Source organism: Coccinella septempunctata, chromosome 9 (assembly GCF_907165205.1).
Source record: "Coccinella septempunctata chromosome 9, icCocSept1.1, whole genome shotgun sequence".
In the NCBI taxonomy this organism is placed as follows: domain Eukaryota; kingdom Metazoa; phylum Arthropoda; class Insecta; order Coleoptera; family Coccinellidae; genus Coccinella; species Coccinella septempunctata.
In genome coordinates this window covers 13,249,005-13,263,871 of record NC_058197.1, presented here as the reverse complement: position 1 = coordinate 13,263,871, position 14,867 = coordinate 13,249,005, and the positions used below count along the sequence as shown (strand labels likewise).

The 14,867-nt window shown below is 37.4% G+C and overlaps 1 protein-coding gene across 2 annotated transcripts in view; it reads left to right on the top strand.

Annotated features, from left to right (window-relative positions):
* The window catches only part of LOC123319855 (zinc finger protein rotund), a 226,466-nt gene that overhangs the window by 135,993 nt on the left and 75,606 nt on the right, over positions 1 to 14,867 (top strand). Inside the window, exon 5 of one of the 2 annotated variants that reach the window (XM_044906857.1) lies at positions 9,100 to 9,299. In XM_044906857.1, coding sequence (XP_044762792.1) covers positions 9,100 to 9,299 — 200 coding nt within the window. The remainder of the gene's footprint in view (positions 1 to 9,099; positions 9,300 to 14,867) is intronic. The other variant, XM_044906858.1, reaches the window with a different exon arrangement.

Below are 14,867 nucleotides of genomic sequence, written 5' to 3'. Positions count from 1 at the left end.
GGTTTGGAACCCTTCGCTCGGCGAGAAACGGGGAGCCTATAGCGGGGGTTGTGTAGTTCTACATCTATATTCTGGACACTTAACCCGAGGTCGAGATTATTCCGAATTTTCGAGATCGGTATCTGTAATCGATGCTCGAAGGACCAGGCGACGTTGGAATGCCAAAGTTTGAGGCGTTTGAAAAGTTGAATTGGGTTACGTCAATCTCTATAATTACTACGAATAGTTGAATATCTCAATGTATCAGACGTATTAGCTGAAAATATGATATCAACTCCATCAGCGAGTTTTCACGGTTCAGGTTTCTAGATTGGCGTAATCTTGATCATGATCTAAGTATTTCACCAACACTTTTTTTTCCAAAGAACGATTAGACTGACGCTTTCAACTGTATAAAGGTCTAGAAGTTATTGTACAGGGGAGTCAAATATTTTAACAGTAGATTTTTGAGGTCTAAATAAACACTTTTTTCCAATATGTACCATTTTTTCCGAATCTGCTCGGTTTTAAAGATACAGGCTGTTGGAAATAAATAAAAAAATGTTATTTTTAGTTCTCTCTCACGAACATTTTCATCGAATGAAATGAATTTCGGAATATAGTTTTTCATTTATTTGATGAATCTTCTTCGAATACAAGATATCACCCACGACTTCCAGATTTCTCATTATGACCATCACCTACATACCATAAAAATACCAAAAAATCAAAGAACCCAACTCTTGAAACTAAGTTGGACTATAATGCGCCGTTTTTGAATAATTTGTTGTTCAAAAATTAAAAAGTATCTGTGAAATTTCAAAAATTGGGTACTTTGGCTGAATTTAACTCTGTTTTCTTCCACCTCAAGAATCTACTGTTAAAATATTTGTATGAGTCAATGACTCACATTTTATAAAGGGTGTTTTCAAAGGTGAGGCTTTTTTATGACAGAAGGTAGAACTCGAATAAGTCGTTTAACCACAAATTGTCCATACAAAATATCCAAGACGGCTGAGATACAACCCCTAGAAGTTCGACAAAATTTCATTGAATTTCAAGTACGGGATTGTGAAAGGTGACTCCGGCATCGCAAAACGAAACAAAACATAAACATATGCCTGGACAATGAATGGTTCAGTACCAAGTTCATCGGATTAGATGCATCAGGTCACTTTTGAGAGAATCGTAATTTTTGTATCGAGCAATTTAGGGTGAAAAAAAATGAAGAAAATCGATACAGTTTCTTGAAAGTGCTTTTGTTAGTTATGTTGAAAAAGTGCTATGATATCTCCCCATTTCATCCCATTTTTACGACGATTGTTTGAATGTTCGAACAAGAAGATTGTGATGCCCTTTGTGAAAAAATTCGTGATTGATTTAGACAAATTTTATTAGTGAGATTTTGAAGTATTATCCTATTTTTTACGCTTGTGTCCTAAGTCTCTTCTGTCAGTTGGTATCGAAATGAGCCATTTCATAAAATCGTGTAAGTTACTAAAAAATAATGAGAATAATTCGGCAATCCTAAGTTTCCATTTTCTTTACCAGGTAAATATCGAACGAGCCAATATCCTAAACGAAACCATAAGGTCGAATCAGGAGATAAGTTTTTTCCCACTGCTTTTCGATAATTCAGCTAACAAACGGTCTAGGGTCGTATTAGGATCTATTTCAGTTATCATTTTCGATGTTTTTTTTCAACTTTGTCATTTTGAAAGTTTGTTATAGGTGATTTTTGGTAAAACGCTTCATTTTGACCAGTTCTACCTTCTGTTGAAAAAAGCCTCACTTTCAAATACACCCTGTATATTCTTTTCAAACAATGATTATAGCATGTGTAGGTACAGTTTTAGCAGAGGTTAGCCGGAGTACCATACAATTTTGCGTATGACACAAGAGCTTAGGGAAAAACCCCAGTAAACAATACCCTTCCTCAACGTGAGTGAGGATTGCAAGAGATGAAACTATTTACATAATACGCTGGAATATTTCATATTTAAGGGCATTTCGCACTGCAAGAATTGATACTATGCCCGAAGTTACCCGAAAATCCAAAAGAAGAACAAACTTTGTCACCGTTTACAGAATTATTCTCTACACGTCATGAAAAATAGCTTCATTGTTCCTTTGTGTACAGATTTTACCTGATTTCACCGAAAATAATCAAGGATAAATCAGTAACGTGTTTTTTTTTAACTAACTTAGGGCTGAAACAATTGAGTTATACCAACATGACGCGTAGAAACACCCCCTGATGACAGGACAGTAGCTCGATCCCATAATATCAGCCCTTTCATGCACCCATTCCGTCTACCCGGGTACCAGCCAGCCGCTAGACGAACCCGCACCTATAATTTTCCAAGATGCGGATGCCATTACGTCGAGATGATATAATTACGAATTTCGGGATGATTTCGGTTGTAATCACACGATCTAACAATCTGATGCGGCACTGGTCTATCGGCCAATTATTATACCGGCAACGACATGATATGGATGGAATTAAAGTTTCAGACTGTGAGAGGTTAATTCCTAGATTCTTGGTCTGGGGGACTAATGAGTTGATGATGACCGTCTACAGAGGACGGTGTTTCTTCTTTCGTGCCTGAAATTACGTAGGAGCATGATATACATACAAAGTTGTAGCAGCCAGTCGAGTCTTGATGGATCAGGTGAAAGGATGAAGTGTGTTGCAGAAATTTATAGATTAACAGCATATTTTTCGAGCAATGAAACATTGGTTCAAATACAAGAAGAGTTTCTCTTTTAAAATATGGATCACATTTCGATCTACGATGATTTTTCTAGGAGTTGAACTTGTCGAAAGTTGAACTTCGAAAAATTCCCAAGAAGATGGGGTCAGTTAAAACTTCCTCAAGAACGAACGGTTGCGCCGAAATTAATGAAATTCTCAGATTTATTACTCGAAGAGTTGCTCTTTCAGAATATGTATCACATTTAGATCTACAATTATTTTCCTGGAACAAAAAATACTCCCAAGTTGACCTTCGAAAAATTCCCAAAGAGGTGGGATCAGTAAAAACTTCCTCAAGACCAGACGGTTGTGCCGAGATGGATGAAATTTTCAAATTTATCACTAGAAGAGTTGCTCTTTCAGAATATGTATCACATTCAGATCTAACATTATTTTCCTAGAACAAAAACTACTCTCAAGTTGACCCTCGAAAAATTCCCAAAGAGGTGGGGGTCAGTTAAAACTTCCTCAAGACCAAACGGTTGTGCCGAGATGGATGAAATTCTCAGATTTGTTACTGGATGAGTTGCTCTCACAGAATATTCATCACTTTCAGATCTAAGATGATAAGTCCCTTTAATTTCAAAGCTTCCATTAACCCTGCTAAAAATGACACATACCTACCTATATTTTTACATAAACACAAATTATCCACATCAATTTTTAAGAAGGTATTTTCGATTGAATGCTCGAATTGAAAATGGCACGAAAACATCCAATTTTAGTCTGGTACCCATCAACCGAATAGCAGGTATTAAGCTGGTATTATGTAGATGACATGGAGTATTATGATTAAGCACGCCTATGAACACTTACATAGTTTCGTCTGAACACGCCATCAGTTTTCTTAGTTTCCTCGTTGTCAAAATTGATATCAAGATAAATGATAATGACTGGTAATAACTGATGCACGAAGTCTAGAAAATTACGTCATATTTGCCGCAACACAAATTCATTACCCACCTAGGAATGCCGCAGACAACTTTTTGACGAAGATTGTTTTAACACATCAGCGTGGTCATGCCAGTGTGGAATGAAAGAAGTATATGTATATGAAGCTTGTATTCCCCTTTGAAGGCTAAACGTTGACCATTTGATGATTTGGTGGGAAGATTTCAATTTGAACTCAATTCATGATGTAGATGGAAAATCATTTTTATAGGTATTCATAGACATATACGAGGATATATTGAAAAATTCTTAGCCTACTATAGAACCAAACAAAATTTCGATGTCAAAATATTTTATTACTCAACATATTCTCCTCTTAATTGGATACATTTATTACAGCAAACCTGCAACGTCTCTAGACCTTTCAAAAAAATGTTTCTTTTTGCTCTGCAAACTAGACCTCCACAGCTTTCATTACCTCCTCGTTGGAAGAAACTTTACGACCTTTTAAATATTTTTTTCAGTTGAGGAAAGAGATGACAGTCGGATGGAGCCAAATCTGGTGAATAAGGGGGGGTGTTCTAGTAATTCAAACCCTAAATCACGAATTTTTTGCATGGCAACGTGAGATTTGTGTGCAGGGCTGTTGTCCTGCAAAAACAAAACATTTTTGGATAGCTCTCCGCTTTTTTTCTCTTTAATTTTTTCCCGTAGAGTGGTTAGTAATGTCGATTAGTAATCTCCGGTTATTATTCTACTCTTATCCAAAAAATCAATCATGATTACTCCATGGCAATCCCAAAAAACTGAAGCAGGAACTTTTCCAACAGATTTTTGGACACGAAACTTCTTAGGTCTTGGAGAACCAGAGTGTCGCCATTCCATTGATTGTTGCTCTGTTTCTGGATTGTAGAAATGTACCCAAGTCTCATCCATAGTAAAAATTCGGTTTAAGAAGTCTACATCGTTTTCAAATCGAGCACAGATCGAACGCGATGCTTCTACCCTTGTAAGCTTTTGGTCAACATTCAAACATTTTGCAGCAATTTTTCTCATGTCCAAATGGACTATATGGTGAACGCGTTTGTATGAAATATTCAGTGCTTCAGATATCCTTTAGCCCAATTCGACGGTCTGATAAAATCATGGCATGAACTGCATCGATATTTTCGGGGACTGGCATAGAAACAGGCCTTCCCGATCGCTCATCATCTTCAATGGAAAATGTACCTCTTTTGAAGCTTGCAGTCCAATTTTTCATGGTCGCATACGAAGGACATTGATCACCAAGGGTATTAAGCATATGTTCGTGAATCTGCTTACCTTTTAACCCTTTTAAATACAGGTACTTGATGATGGCTCGATTTTCACAATTTCGGTGAACACCTTCTTTCTTTTAATTTATTGCGTAACTCTGATTTACTTTTTTGTCCTCAATCTTCACACTGACTCTTTTAATGAGTCATTGTTCATTGCTATGTTAACGCAATATTTTTTTTATGCATGGAACTGGTCTAGTCTAACTAGATATCAATAAATCCTCGTACCTCTGCTAAAACTGATGTATCTCATGCACATGCTATAATTATTCTTCGATGTTAAACATTGTTAGGGTCTTTATCAATCACAAATATATAACTTTGACACAGTTCATCTCGAATAAATTCATACACTGTGTGTCCAACGTATTCGGACAAAGAATTTCCTTCTGCATATCTTGGAAACATTCGACTACAGTGACCAATCTAGTGACCACAAACCCCTTGAGTTCCTATCTTTCCTATCTGGTAATGAACGGTTAGATCCACATCTCGGGCGGCATTTTCCAGATCCACCGGCGTGTCTGTCAGTCCGTCATAATTCTATGAATTATTACGAGCAAAACCGATACCATAATTTGCAACCGTCTTACCTCCGATGATAACTTCGGTGGCATTGAATTTCGCTTCACCTTGACGCTTCGTCTTAATACCTTCGGCAACTGGTTAATTGAGGTAGCAATCTCGAGTTGTGGTCGAACACCTTCGAGAGGTTAAACTGGTCTTTCATACCATCATCAATGATCGATTATTATCATTACACGCTGAATATGTAAAGATGGATATTCCGAATTTTGAAATGTATGAAGTTTGCAACTTATGACCCAATATTTATGCATTTATGAAGCTGTACCTATACTTCATTCACTTTTATTTTAGCAGTCGGTTGGCCATGGAAATTTGACACATTTCACTCTGTATAGTATGAAAATGTGAGGTTATGAAGCTTGTCAAAACATTTTTGGGTTTTAAATCAACGCTATGTTGCCCGTTCTATGTAAAAATTTCTGTTATTACGTATTTTATCACTATGTCGAATCTCTTCGAAAAATATGTGACGAACATAATTGAAGTTTATACAAACTGATTGAAGTCATACCAAATCCAGTTATTTGCATGGAAAATACAAGAGATCAGTATAATATGCACTAGCTTGAGGAGGGTTAATGTTCGCTATCTTCTTTGGCTTACATCATTTGTAGATTTCAAAAATATTATCTCGAAGATTAAACGCATATGATGCAGTGGTTGGGAATGGGTATCTCCCGAAGGAATTAACAGATAATTACAAGAATGTTAAATTCTTCAACAAAAATCATCTTGCATCAATATAAGTAAAATGAATTGAAGGAAAGTTTCAAGTTAAGATGAACTTCACATGAATAAACAAGTAACAGGGTAACTTGCGCGTATTTGTGGCTATTCATCTTAATACATTGATGTAATATAATAATTATAGGTATTTATTAGTACCTTAAGACATTTACATTGTATATAGGACAAGTAAAATGAAAAGTAGAAAAATCCATTTTAGGGAACTTATTCTCCGATGACATTTATCGAAAATCCTGTAGTAAACTTTTCGCATTAATTCACTCAAACTTAAAATTCTCAAATGCCACCACTTTTTGGGTCTCCCAATAGAAGGAAAATCTTTGTCATCCTCTTCATTCACAATCTTTCTGATTGTGGAAATATTCAGCTGAAATATAAGTCGTTTAGATTCAGATGAAACATTATATGAATTCTCTTACATTGAATATGTTCGCTACCGTCTGACGTATTGTGGATTTTAGAATATCAAGGTATAACTATTTGAATGAGAGGACCTGAATTCTAAATAGCACTTCCTGAAACCCTGTCTCTTTTTTCAATCACTTTCGGCATTTTCTTAATAAAAATTGATATTAATTGTGGCAACGGCGTTATGACATTAACGACATTTCATGAGTGCCAACCTTACTCCGTTCTAGTTACAAAAACTTGAGAAAATTATTTCATGGCCAACCGACTGCTAAAATAAATTTGAATGAAGTATAGAAAGACATCAACAATTCGTTACGTTAACGAAATAACAAAGCAGCTCTCCCAAACAACGTTCAAATTATGATTAACAATTTGATTAGAACTGGGAGTGTTTTTTATTGTTCTTTTCGCCGTTGGAGGTCTCTCGAAGATTGTGGTTTGTGCTAGAAAACAATGGTCGAATACAAAGCCACGACTTGAGAATGTTGACTATCGAAGAAGGCGCCTCAGAAATGAAGCAAATATTCTTGTCCAATAGGAGTTAGCTGAGGAGTCGTGAGGATTCAGAGCTAAATAACCCAATATTCAAAATGCTTTCCATCATCGAACTCAGCTCAAAACGCAAGCGTATAATCACAAATTTCATTTGTCGTTTCCTCTTACTGATGACGAATTGAAAATGGACATAGTGTGATTGGCCTGGTGCTCTAAACTACCTTCTGCTACATCAATGTTGATTCTACCTTACCAGCACCAACATAATCATTGAATATTTGATGCAACAATAATACATCTCCTTCGAGAGGTTGCTCGGTAAAGAAGAATTACGAAAGTTATTCCTAATGGATAACGTCCACTCTTCGGTAGTATAATTTGGAACGGGTAAACATGTCCTAAGTGGAAGATAATAACAACAAAGTTGAAGTTTGTTTTCGTTCAGTTTTTATACGAAAAACCAACCTTAGAATTATTGTTCTCTGGGGAAATTTTGAATCTTTTATCGTGAGATATTTTTCATCCCCTGTCAACCATTCGGTCGATTCTTTCTGTGTTGGTACTGAAACTTAAAAAACAGAACACTCAGTATCAGTTAGGAAGTTTCTCTAGGAATACGAAGGTGTATTGATATCTAGTTAGCCTAGACCAGTTCCATGCATAAAAAAAATTTTGCGTTACCATAGCAACGATAAAATAGCTCATTAGAAGTGTCAGTGTGCAGTTTGAGGTCAAAAAAGTAAACAAGAGTGACGCAATAAATTAAAAGAAAGAAGATGTTCACCGAAATTGTGAAAATCGAAAAATTGTAGTATCGAGCCATCATCAAGTACCTGTATTTAGAAGGGTTAAGAGGTAAGCAGATTTACGAAGATATGCTTAATACCCTTGGTAAAAAATTGTACTGCAAGTTTCAAACGAGGTAAATTGCTGCAAAATGGATCTCCAAATGTTTGAATGTTGAGCAAAAACGTGCAAGGGTAGAAGCATCGCGTTCGATCTGTGCTCGATTTGAAAACTATGTAGACTTCTTAAACCGAATTTTTACTATAGATGAGACTTGGGTACATTTCTACGATCCAGAAACAAAGCGACAATCGATGGAATGGCGACACTCTGGTTCTCCAAGACCTAAGAAGTTTCGTGTCCAAAAATCTGCTGGAAAAGTTCTTGCTTCAGTTTTTTGGTATTGCCATTGAGTAATCATGATCGATTTTTTATATAAGGGTAGAACAATAACCAGAGATTACTATTCGACATAACTGACCACTCTACTGAAAAAAAATTAAAGAGAAAAGACACGGAAAGCTATCCTAAGGTGTTTTTTTTTGGCAGGACAACGCCTCTGCACACAAATCTCATGTTGCCATGCAAAAAATTCGTGATTTAGGTTTTGAATTACTAAAACACCCTCTTATTCACCAGATTTGGCTCCATCATATCTTTCCTCAACTGAAAAAAAGTTTAATAGGTCGTAAATTTTCTTCTAACGGGGAGGTAATGAGAGCTGTGGAGGTCTGGTTTGCAGAGCAAGAAGAAAAACTTTTTCTGAAAGGTCTAGAGAAGTTGCAGGTTCGCTGTAATAAATGTATCCAATTAAGAGGAGAATATATTTATTTAGTAATAAAATGTTTTGACATTGCAATTTTGTTTGGTTCTAAAGAAGGCTAAGAATTTTTCAATATATCCTCCTATATTTGTTTGAGTCAGGTTAAGTAACATTACATAACACACCCCAAGACACACAGGTATACGAAAAATCGTTTTATAAATTCATTGATACTGGGTGTTCTCTTCCTATTCCACCAGCGTTTTCATTTCATGATACGATTTCAAGGTTTATACTGCCTATAGCATTCGATCTTTGATGTAAGATTTCTTGAGGGGTGTTCTAAGAACAATCTTTTCCAGGAATGGAAGACCACCATATGGGTGCCGGTGGACTATTTTCCGGAAAATCTAGCAGTTCGAGTTCCGGCATCAGCAGCGCCAGCCCTGCGTTGCTGGTGGTACCTCAGCCCATCAACGCCAGCAAGATGGGTGGAATGCAAAATGGCGGTCCACAGCCCAGGAAGTATCAGTGCAAGATGTGTCCCCAGGTAAGTCTGAATGTTAGTACCGACATTTTCTATCAACCTACTAGATAGTCGACGGTTTCTTGGTTCGGTGGGGTGCCTCAGGGGTCCCTCCTTGGTCTCGACGTTTTGTTGAGTGAGGCTGTTGCCCTCATGCTTGGTTTGCGATGCAAATAACATTTTTCGTGCATGATCTTTGTTTCCGTCATGAAAGAAATCGATGCGTTTATGCCTTTACAATTGGTTTGAGATTACAATGTTGCATCTACACTCCAAGGTCTCAGAGGATGAGATTTTAGACTACGATCTGCATCTAGCCAGAAGATAGGGTCGTTTTAAGTGGTGATTATCCCAGAAAACACCACTTCTATAAAAGTTAGGAGAATGTGACGAAATTTCAAGGTTTTCTGACAAGGAATCACAACATATCTTGTACACACCCTGTACATGTACCTAGCACTTAAAAATTCATTCATAGTCATCAATATTTCTCATCAATGATTCACCCTGAAGCTGATAAAATATTCAAAACATCTCACGCCTTTTTTCTTCGTAGTTTACTCTCCAAATTTGTCGTGCGAGAGAAAAAAAGCGTTAAATTCACTCTCGATCATTGTATGAACATCGCCATTTACATAAAGGCATGAAAAAACCCGTGTTATAACCTATTGTAGCCATTCATCCGAGTTTTTCTTCGACATCAACAAGCCAATAAATCCCCATTCAATCCACCTCGACTACAAATTTTTTTCGTGCGATAACTACAACCCAATTAAAACCGATTAGCGGCATAAGGATCGGTAGCCCGTTGCGCCCGACGGTAAACATATAATCTTCCCACAAAAACCGGGTGAAAAAAGTGTTGAGCGTATAAGTGATGGGCCGAAATGGTGTTTTTTGTCCCGGAACGCACAAAAACCGGGCGGGCCGATAAAAAATTGGCACACTTCTGAACTGTCTCGGGCCGTGCCAGAGTACGGTCGCCCCGGGCTAGTCAGGCCTACTAAGGGTTCCACGCACCGTCGTTCCGTGCCGTAAGAGAAGTTCGACGGTACATTGGATGCATAGCTTTTGCAGATGACACAGTGAGGTCATTTGTGGGCCATACTTCCGATCTAAGTGCGCAAATTCATCATTTGAGCTGTCACTTTTTTCAAAAGAATATACACTGCGCAAAAAAATTAACGCACATTATGGGAATCTCAAATTTATTCTACAACTGAAGGTGTTCTCAATGATAATTATTTTTATCAGAATTATGCATGCATATGTTTATCCACTTTCAACGGTTTTCTTCAATACAGATGTTTTTTCCCAGCAGGAATAAAAACAGATGATATTATCAGATTTTGAATGTATTGGCTCCATTCTAAAATCAGTTGTTCTCGATCAATTCTAGTGATCAATAGTTTTTCTTTCGTTTGATTTTCCACACTCGATCGCTATGCAACGCGAAACACGCAATTTGACCCAAGAGGAATGTGCCCAAGCGGTAGTTTTGCGGGTGGACATACACAAGAATTGCAGAAAGGTTTGGAGTTTCCCACACAAGTGTGTCCAGAATGTTGCAGCGATTCAGGGAGACAGGTATGAATGTCCGAAGACCAGGACAGGGTAGACCACGGGTAACAACTGCCATTCAAGAACGTTACTTGAGAGTTTCTTCGTTGAGACAACGGTTTGCAACCGCTCGCCTCCTTCAAATTCAGCTTGATCAAACTCATGAGGTGCGAATTAGCACTCAGACAATAAGAAATCGCCTCAGAGAATATGATTTGAGGCTTCGTGTCACGGCAAGAGGCCCAGCTCTTACCCCAGCCCATCGAAGGGCGCGTTTGGATTTTGCGAGAGAGCATATCCATTGGGAAGAGGCCGATTGGGAAAGAGTTCTCTTCTCAGATGAGTCTAGATTCTGCCTCTACCATTGTGATCGACGTTCCCTTGTATACAGACGTCCACATGAAAGATATGCTCAGTGAAATTTCCTGAATACTACTGGTTTCGGGGGAGGATCGATTATGGTATGGGGTGGAATATCTTTGACTGCTCGCACAGACCTAGTGGTCGTTGATAATGGAGCTATGAATGCTGATAAGTATATAAGGAGCATTCTTGAAGAGCATGTAGGGCCATTTGCCCCATACATTGGTGAAACTTTCATTTTTATGGACGATAATGCCACACCCCATCGTGCGCGCATCGTTCAGGAGTACCTTGAAGAGGTTGAAGTCCCTCGAATGGAGTGGCCAGCAAGAAGTCCAGATCTCAATCCGATTGAGCAGGTTTGGGACAACCTCAATAGAAGGCTGAGAAGTTCAGAAAATCATCCAGCTACTCTTAATGACTTAGGAATCCAACTCGGAGAAATCTGGGAAGGATTAGATCAAATCATTTTAAGATTTTGAGTATGAACCGTCGTTGCCGAGCTGTAATTAACGTAAGGGGTGGAAATATCAAGTATTAAATCACTTATCAGCATTTCAGTATTTTGAAAATTGTTCATTTCTCTTCTTTCACATAAGATTCGGTGAAATCTCGAATTTTTCTTCCATTTAATGTGTCTTGTTTCGTTCAAAAGTTATAAAGTCAATGTAGAGTTAACTTTTATTAAATTGAGATTTTCAGAATGTGCGTTAATTTTTTTGCGCAGTGTATTACCTACATCAATAACAAAACTTCGAAAGGTATAATTTCAATATTCCCCTCGGTTGAAAGTTCCCGGCTTGCGAGATAAGCATGGTGATCCGTGGCTCCTTTAGATTATCATGAGGAGCTATTCTGTCGTTTTTTTCAGACCATTTATTTTTATTTATTGGTCAGCTTCCTCGCCGGTTGAATGGCGTTTTTTGTTGAATCGGATAGGTGTGCTTTACCGTCGATTGTGGCTTCTATTCAGTATCATCTGGAACTTGATGACGGAGTTGTGTACTTTAGTAAAAGTGGAGGATCTTTTCCTTCCTGCGTCCGGGTCGATACGAATTTCGACGTTTTATATCGTGAATCTTACGTAACGAATTTACCTGGCTCCTAAATTTGACTGCGATACCGTCGACCTTGGCTATTGGTATGTTAATGATGTAGACGTAAACAAGCTGTATGCAAGAAACGTTGAATTGATAGTTGCGAATGTTTTTCCAAAACCCGATCTGACTTTGGGTGTTTGCAGAAGGTTAAAACTATATTATTTGGTACGTTTTTTCGCTTGGGAAACTGTCTGATACAGTTCAGTTCGGACAAAGTTACTCTTTCTCTCATGTTATCGCCTCTGAAACAATGTTATCTTCGGCTAAAATGGGACTATGTAAACTCCATTCAATTTTATTTTAGCACTCGGTTGGCCATGGAAATATGACACATTTCACTCTGTATAGTACGAAAATGTGGGGTTATGAAGCTTGTCAAAACATTTTTGGGTTTTAAATCAACGCTATGTTGCCCGTTTTACGTAAAAGTTTCTTTTATTACGTATTTTACCACAATGTCGAATCTCTTCGGAAAATATGTGACGAACATAATTGAAGTTTATACAAACTGATTGAAGACATACCAAATCCAGTTATTTGCATGGAAAATATAAGAGATCAGTATAATATCATAATATGCACTAGCTTGAGGAGAGTTAATGCTCGTTATCTTCTTTGGCTATAGTTTGAATACGTTACATCAGTTGTAGATTTCAAAACTGTTAACCCAGAGATGAAATGCATATGATGCAGTGGTTGGGAATGAGTATCTCCTGAAGGAATTAACAGATAATTACAAGAATGTAAAATTCTTCAACAAAAATCATCTTGTATTAATATAAATGAAAGGAATTAAAGAAAGTCTCAAGTCAAGATGAACTCCACCTTTGAACAAAAATTTCACATGAATAAACAATTAACAGGACAACTGTCCCGTATTTGTGGCTGTTCATCTTAATACATTGATATAATTATAATAATTAGGTATTTATTGGCACCTTAAGACATCCACAATGTATAGGACAAGTCAAATGAAAAATAGAAAAATCAATTTTCGGGAACTTATTCTACGATGACATTCATCGAAAATCCTGTAGTAAAGTTTTCGCATTAATTCACTCCAACATAAAATTCTCAAATGCCACCATTTTTTTGGGTCTCCCAATAGAAGGAAATTCTTTGTCATCCTCCACATTCACAATCTTTCTGATTGTGGAAATATTCAGCTGAAATATAAGTCGTTTAGATTCAGATGAAACATTATATAAATTCTCTTACATTGAATATGTTCGCTACCGTCTGACGTATTGTGGATTTTAGAATATCAGGGTATAACTATTTGAATGAGCGGACCTGAATTCTAAATAGCACTGCTGAAACCCTGTCTCTTTTTTCAAACACTTTCGGCATTTTCGAAACAAAAATTGATATTAATTGTGGCAACGGCGTTATGACCTTAACTGCATTTCATGAGTGCCAACCTTACTCCGTTCTAGTTACAAAAACTTGAGAAAATTATTTCATGGCCAACCGACTGCTAAAATTAATGTGAATGGAATATATTTACGTTCTCCAAGAACCTAACCCTTCCCTACCTAGAGAACTTTGTCCATTGAATGGGCTTACTAACGTTTTGTGAATCCAAAGACATTGTGGCCAGTAAAAAGTGTCTCGAGAGATCCATCCTCAAAATAGGTATCAGGTTGAGATTTCTCATATCATAAAACTCGACTGTACCGGATGATGAGATGAAAAACGACTATTTTAAAGACAAATTTATGGGACTTTAACCCTGGGAGGGTGGCCCTCCTGTTCCTAGAATCTGTGGCCAATTTTGTTGCTTTAATTTCGAGACACCCTTCATCAGACTATCAAGTACTTGTATACTGAAAAATGACGATAAATCGTTCGAAAATCTGCCCTAATTTTCCTACCAGGTACCCTCCTGTTCAGGTGCATTTGAAGGGGCCTAGGAACGCCTACATTGACCCCCCGAGGGCCTTCGAACTACCGTACGACAATAACCATAAAATCATCCTTTATTTAACATCCCCCGTTCAAATATTTGCGCCGCGCTAAACAGTCAACATTTGTTGTGTATCCTCCGCGACCGTAAATCTGTTTTATTTATTCAGCAGTCATTACTGGACGCAGTCATCGACGTCGAAAATTGACCGCCAATTCCGCCAGCTTATCATTTATTAATTTCTATTTTATAATTCGTTTTTATTCTTCGGAGCGGTATTTTACGACCGGGTCGTAAAACTGCGAAATTCGAAGAGTCCGCAGTAAAAGCGGTTTAGGTGGTCTTCTTCGCGTTTTATGGCCTCGAATTAAACGTATAGTGATTTAAAAAAAAATGGAACAGGGAGACGGGATCGAGAAATCGCGATGGTAAAAGGAGAACAAAGAATTTTTGACGTTTTCTAACAAATATCTCATGGGTCTTTTGTGGAAACACCTTATTTTTTTGTTATGAAAAAAAGGAACTTTATACACGTATCTGAATCATCACAGTAGATTCTTGAGGTCAAAAGAAACACTTTTCACTTTTACCATTTTTTCCGATTCGGCCCTGATTAAAAGATATAGACATTTTTAGTTTTCATAATGAGCTGTGCCACGCCTGGAAAAATAGAAT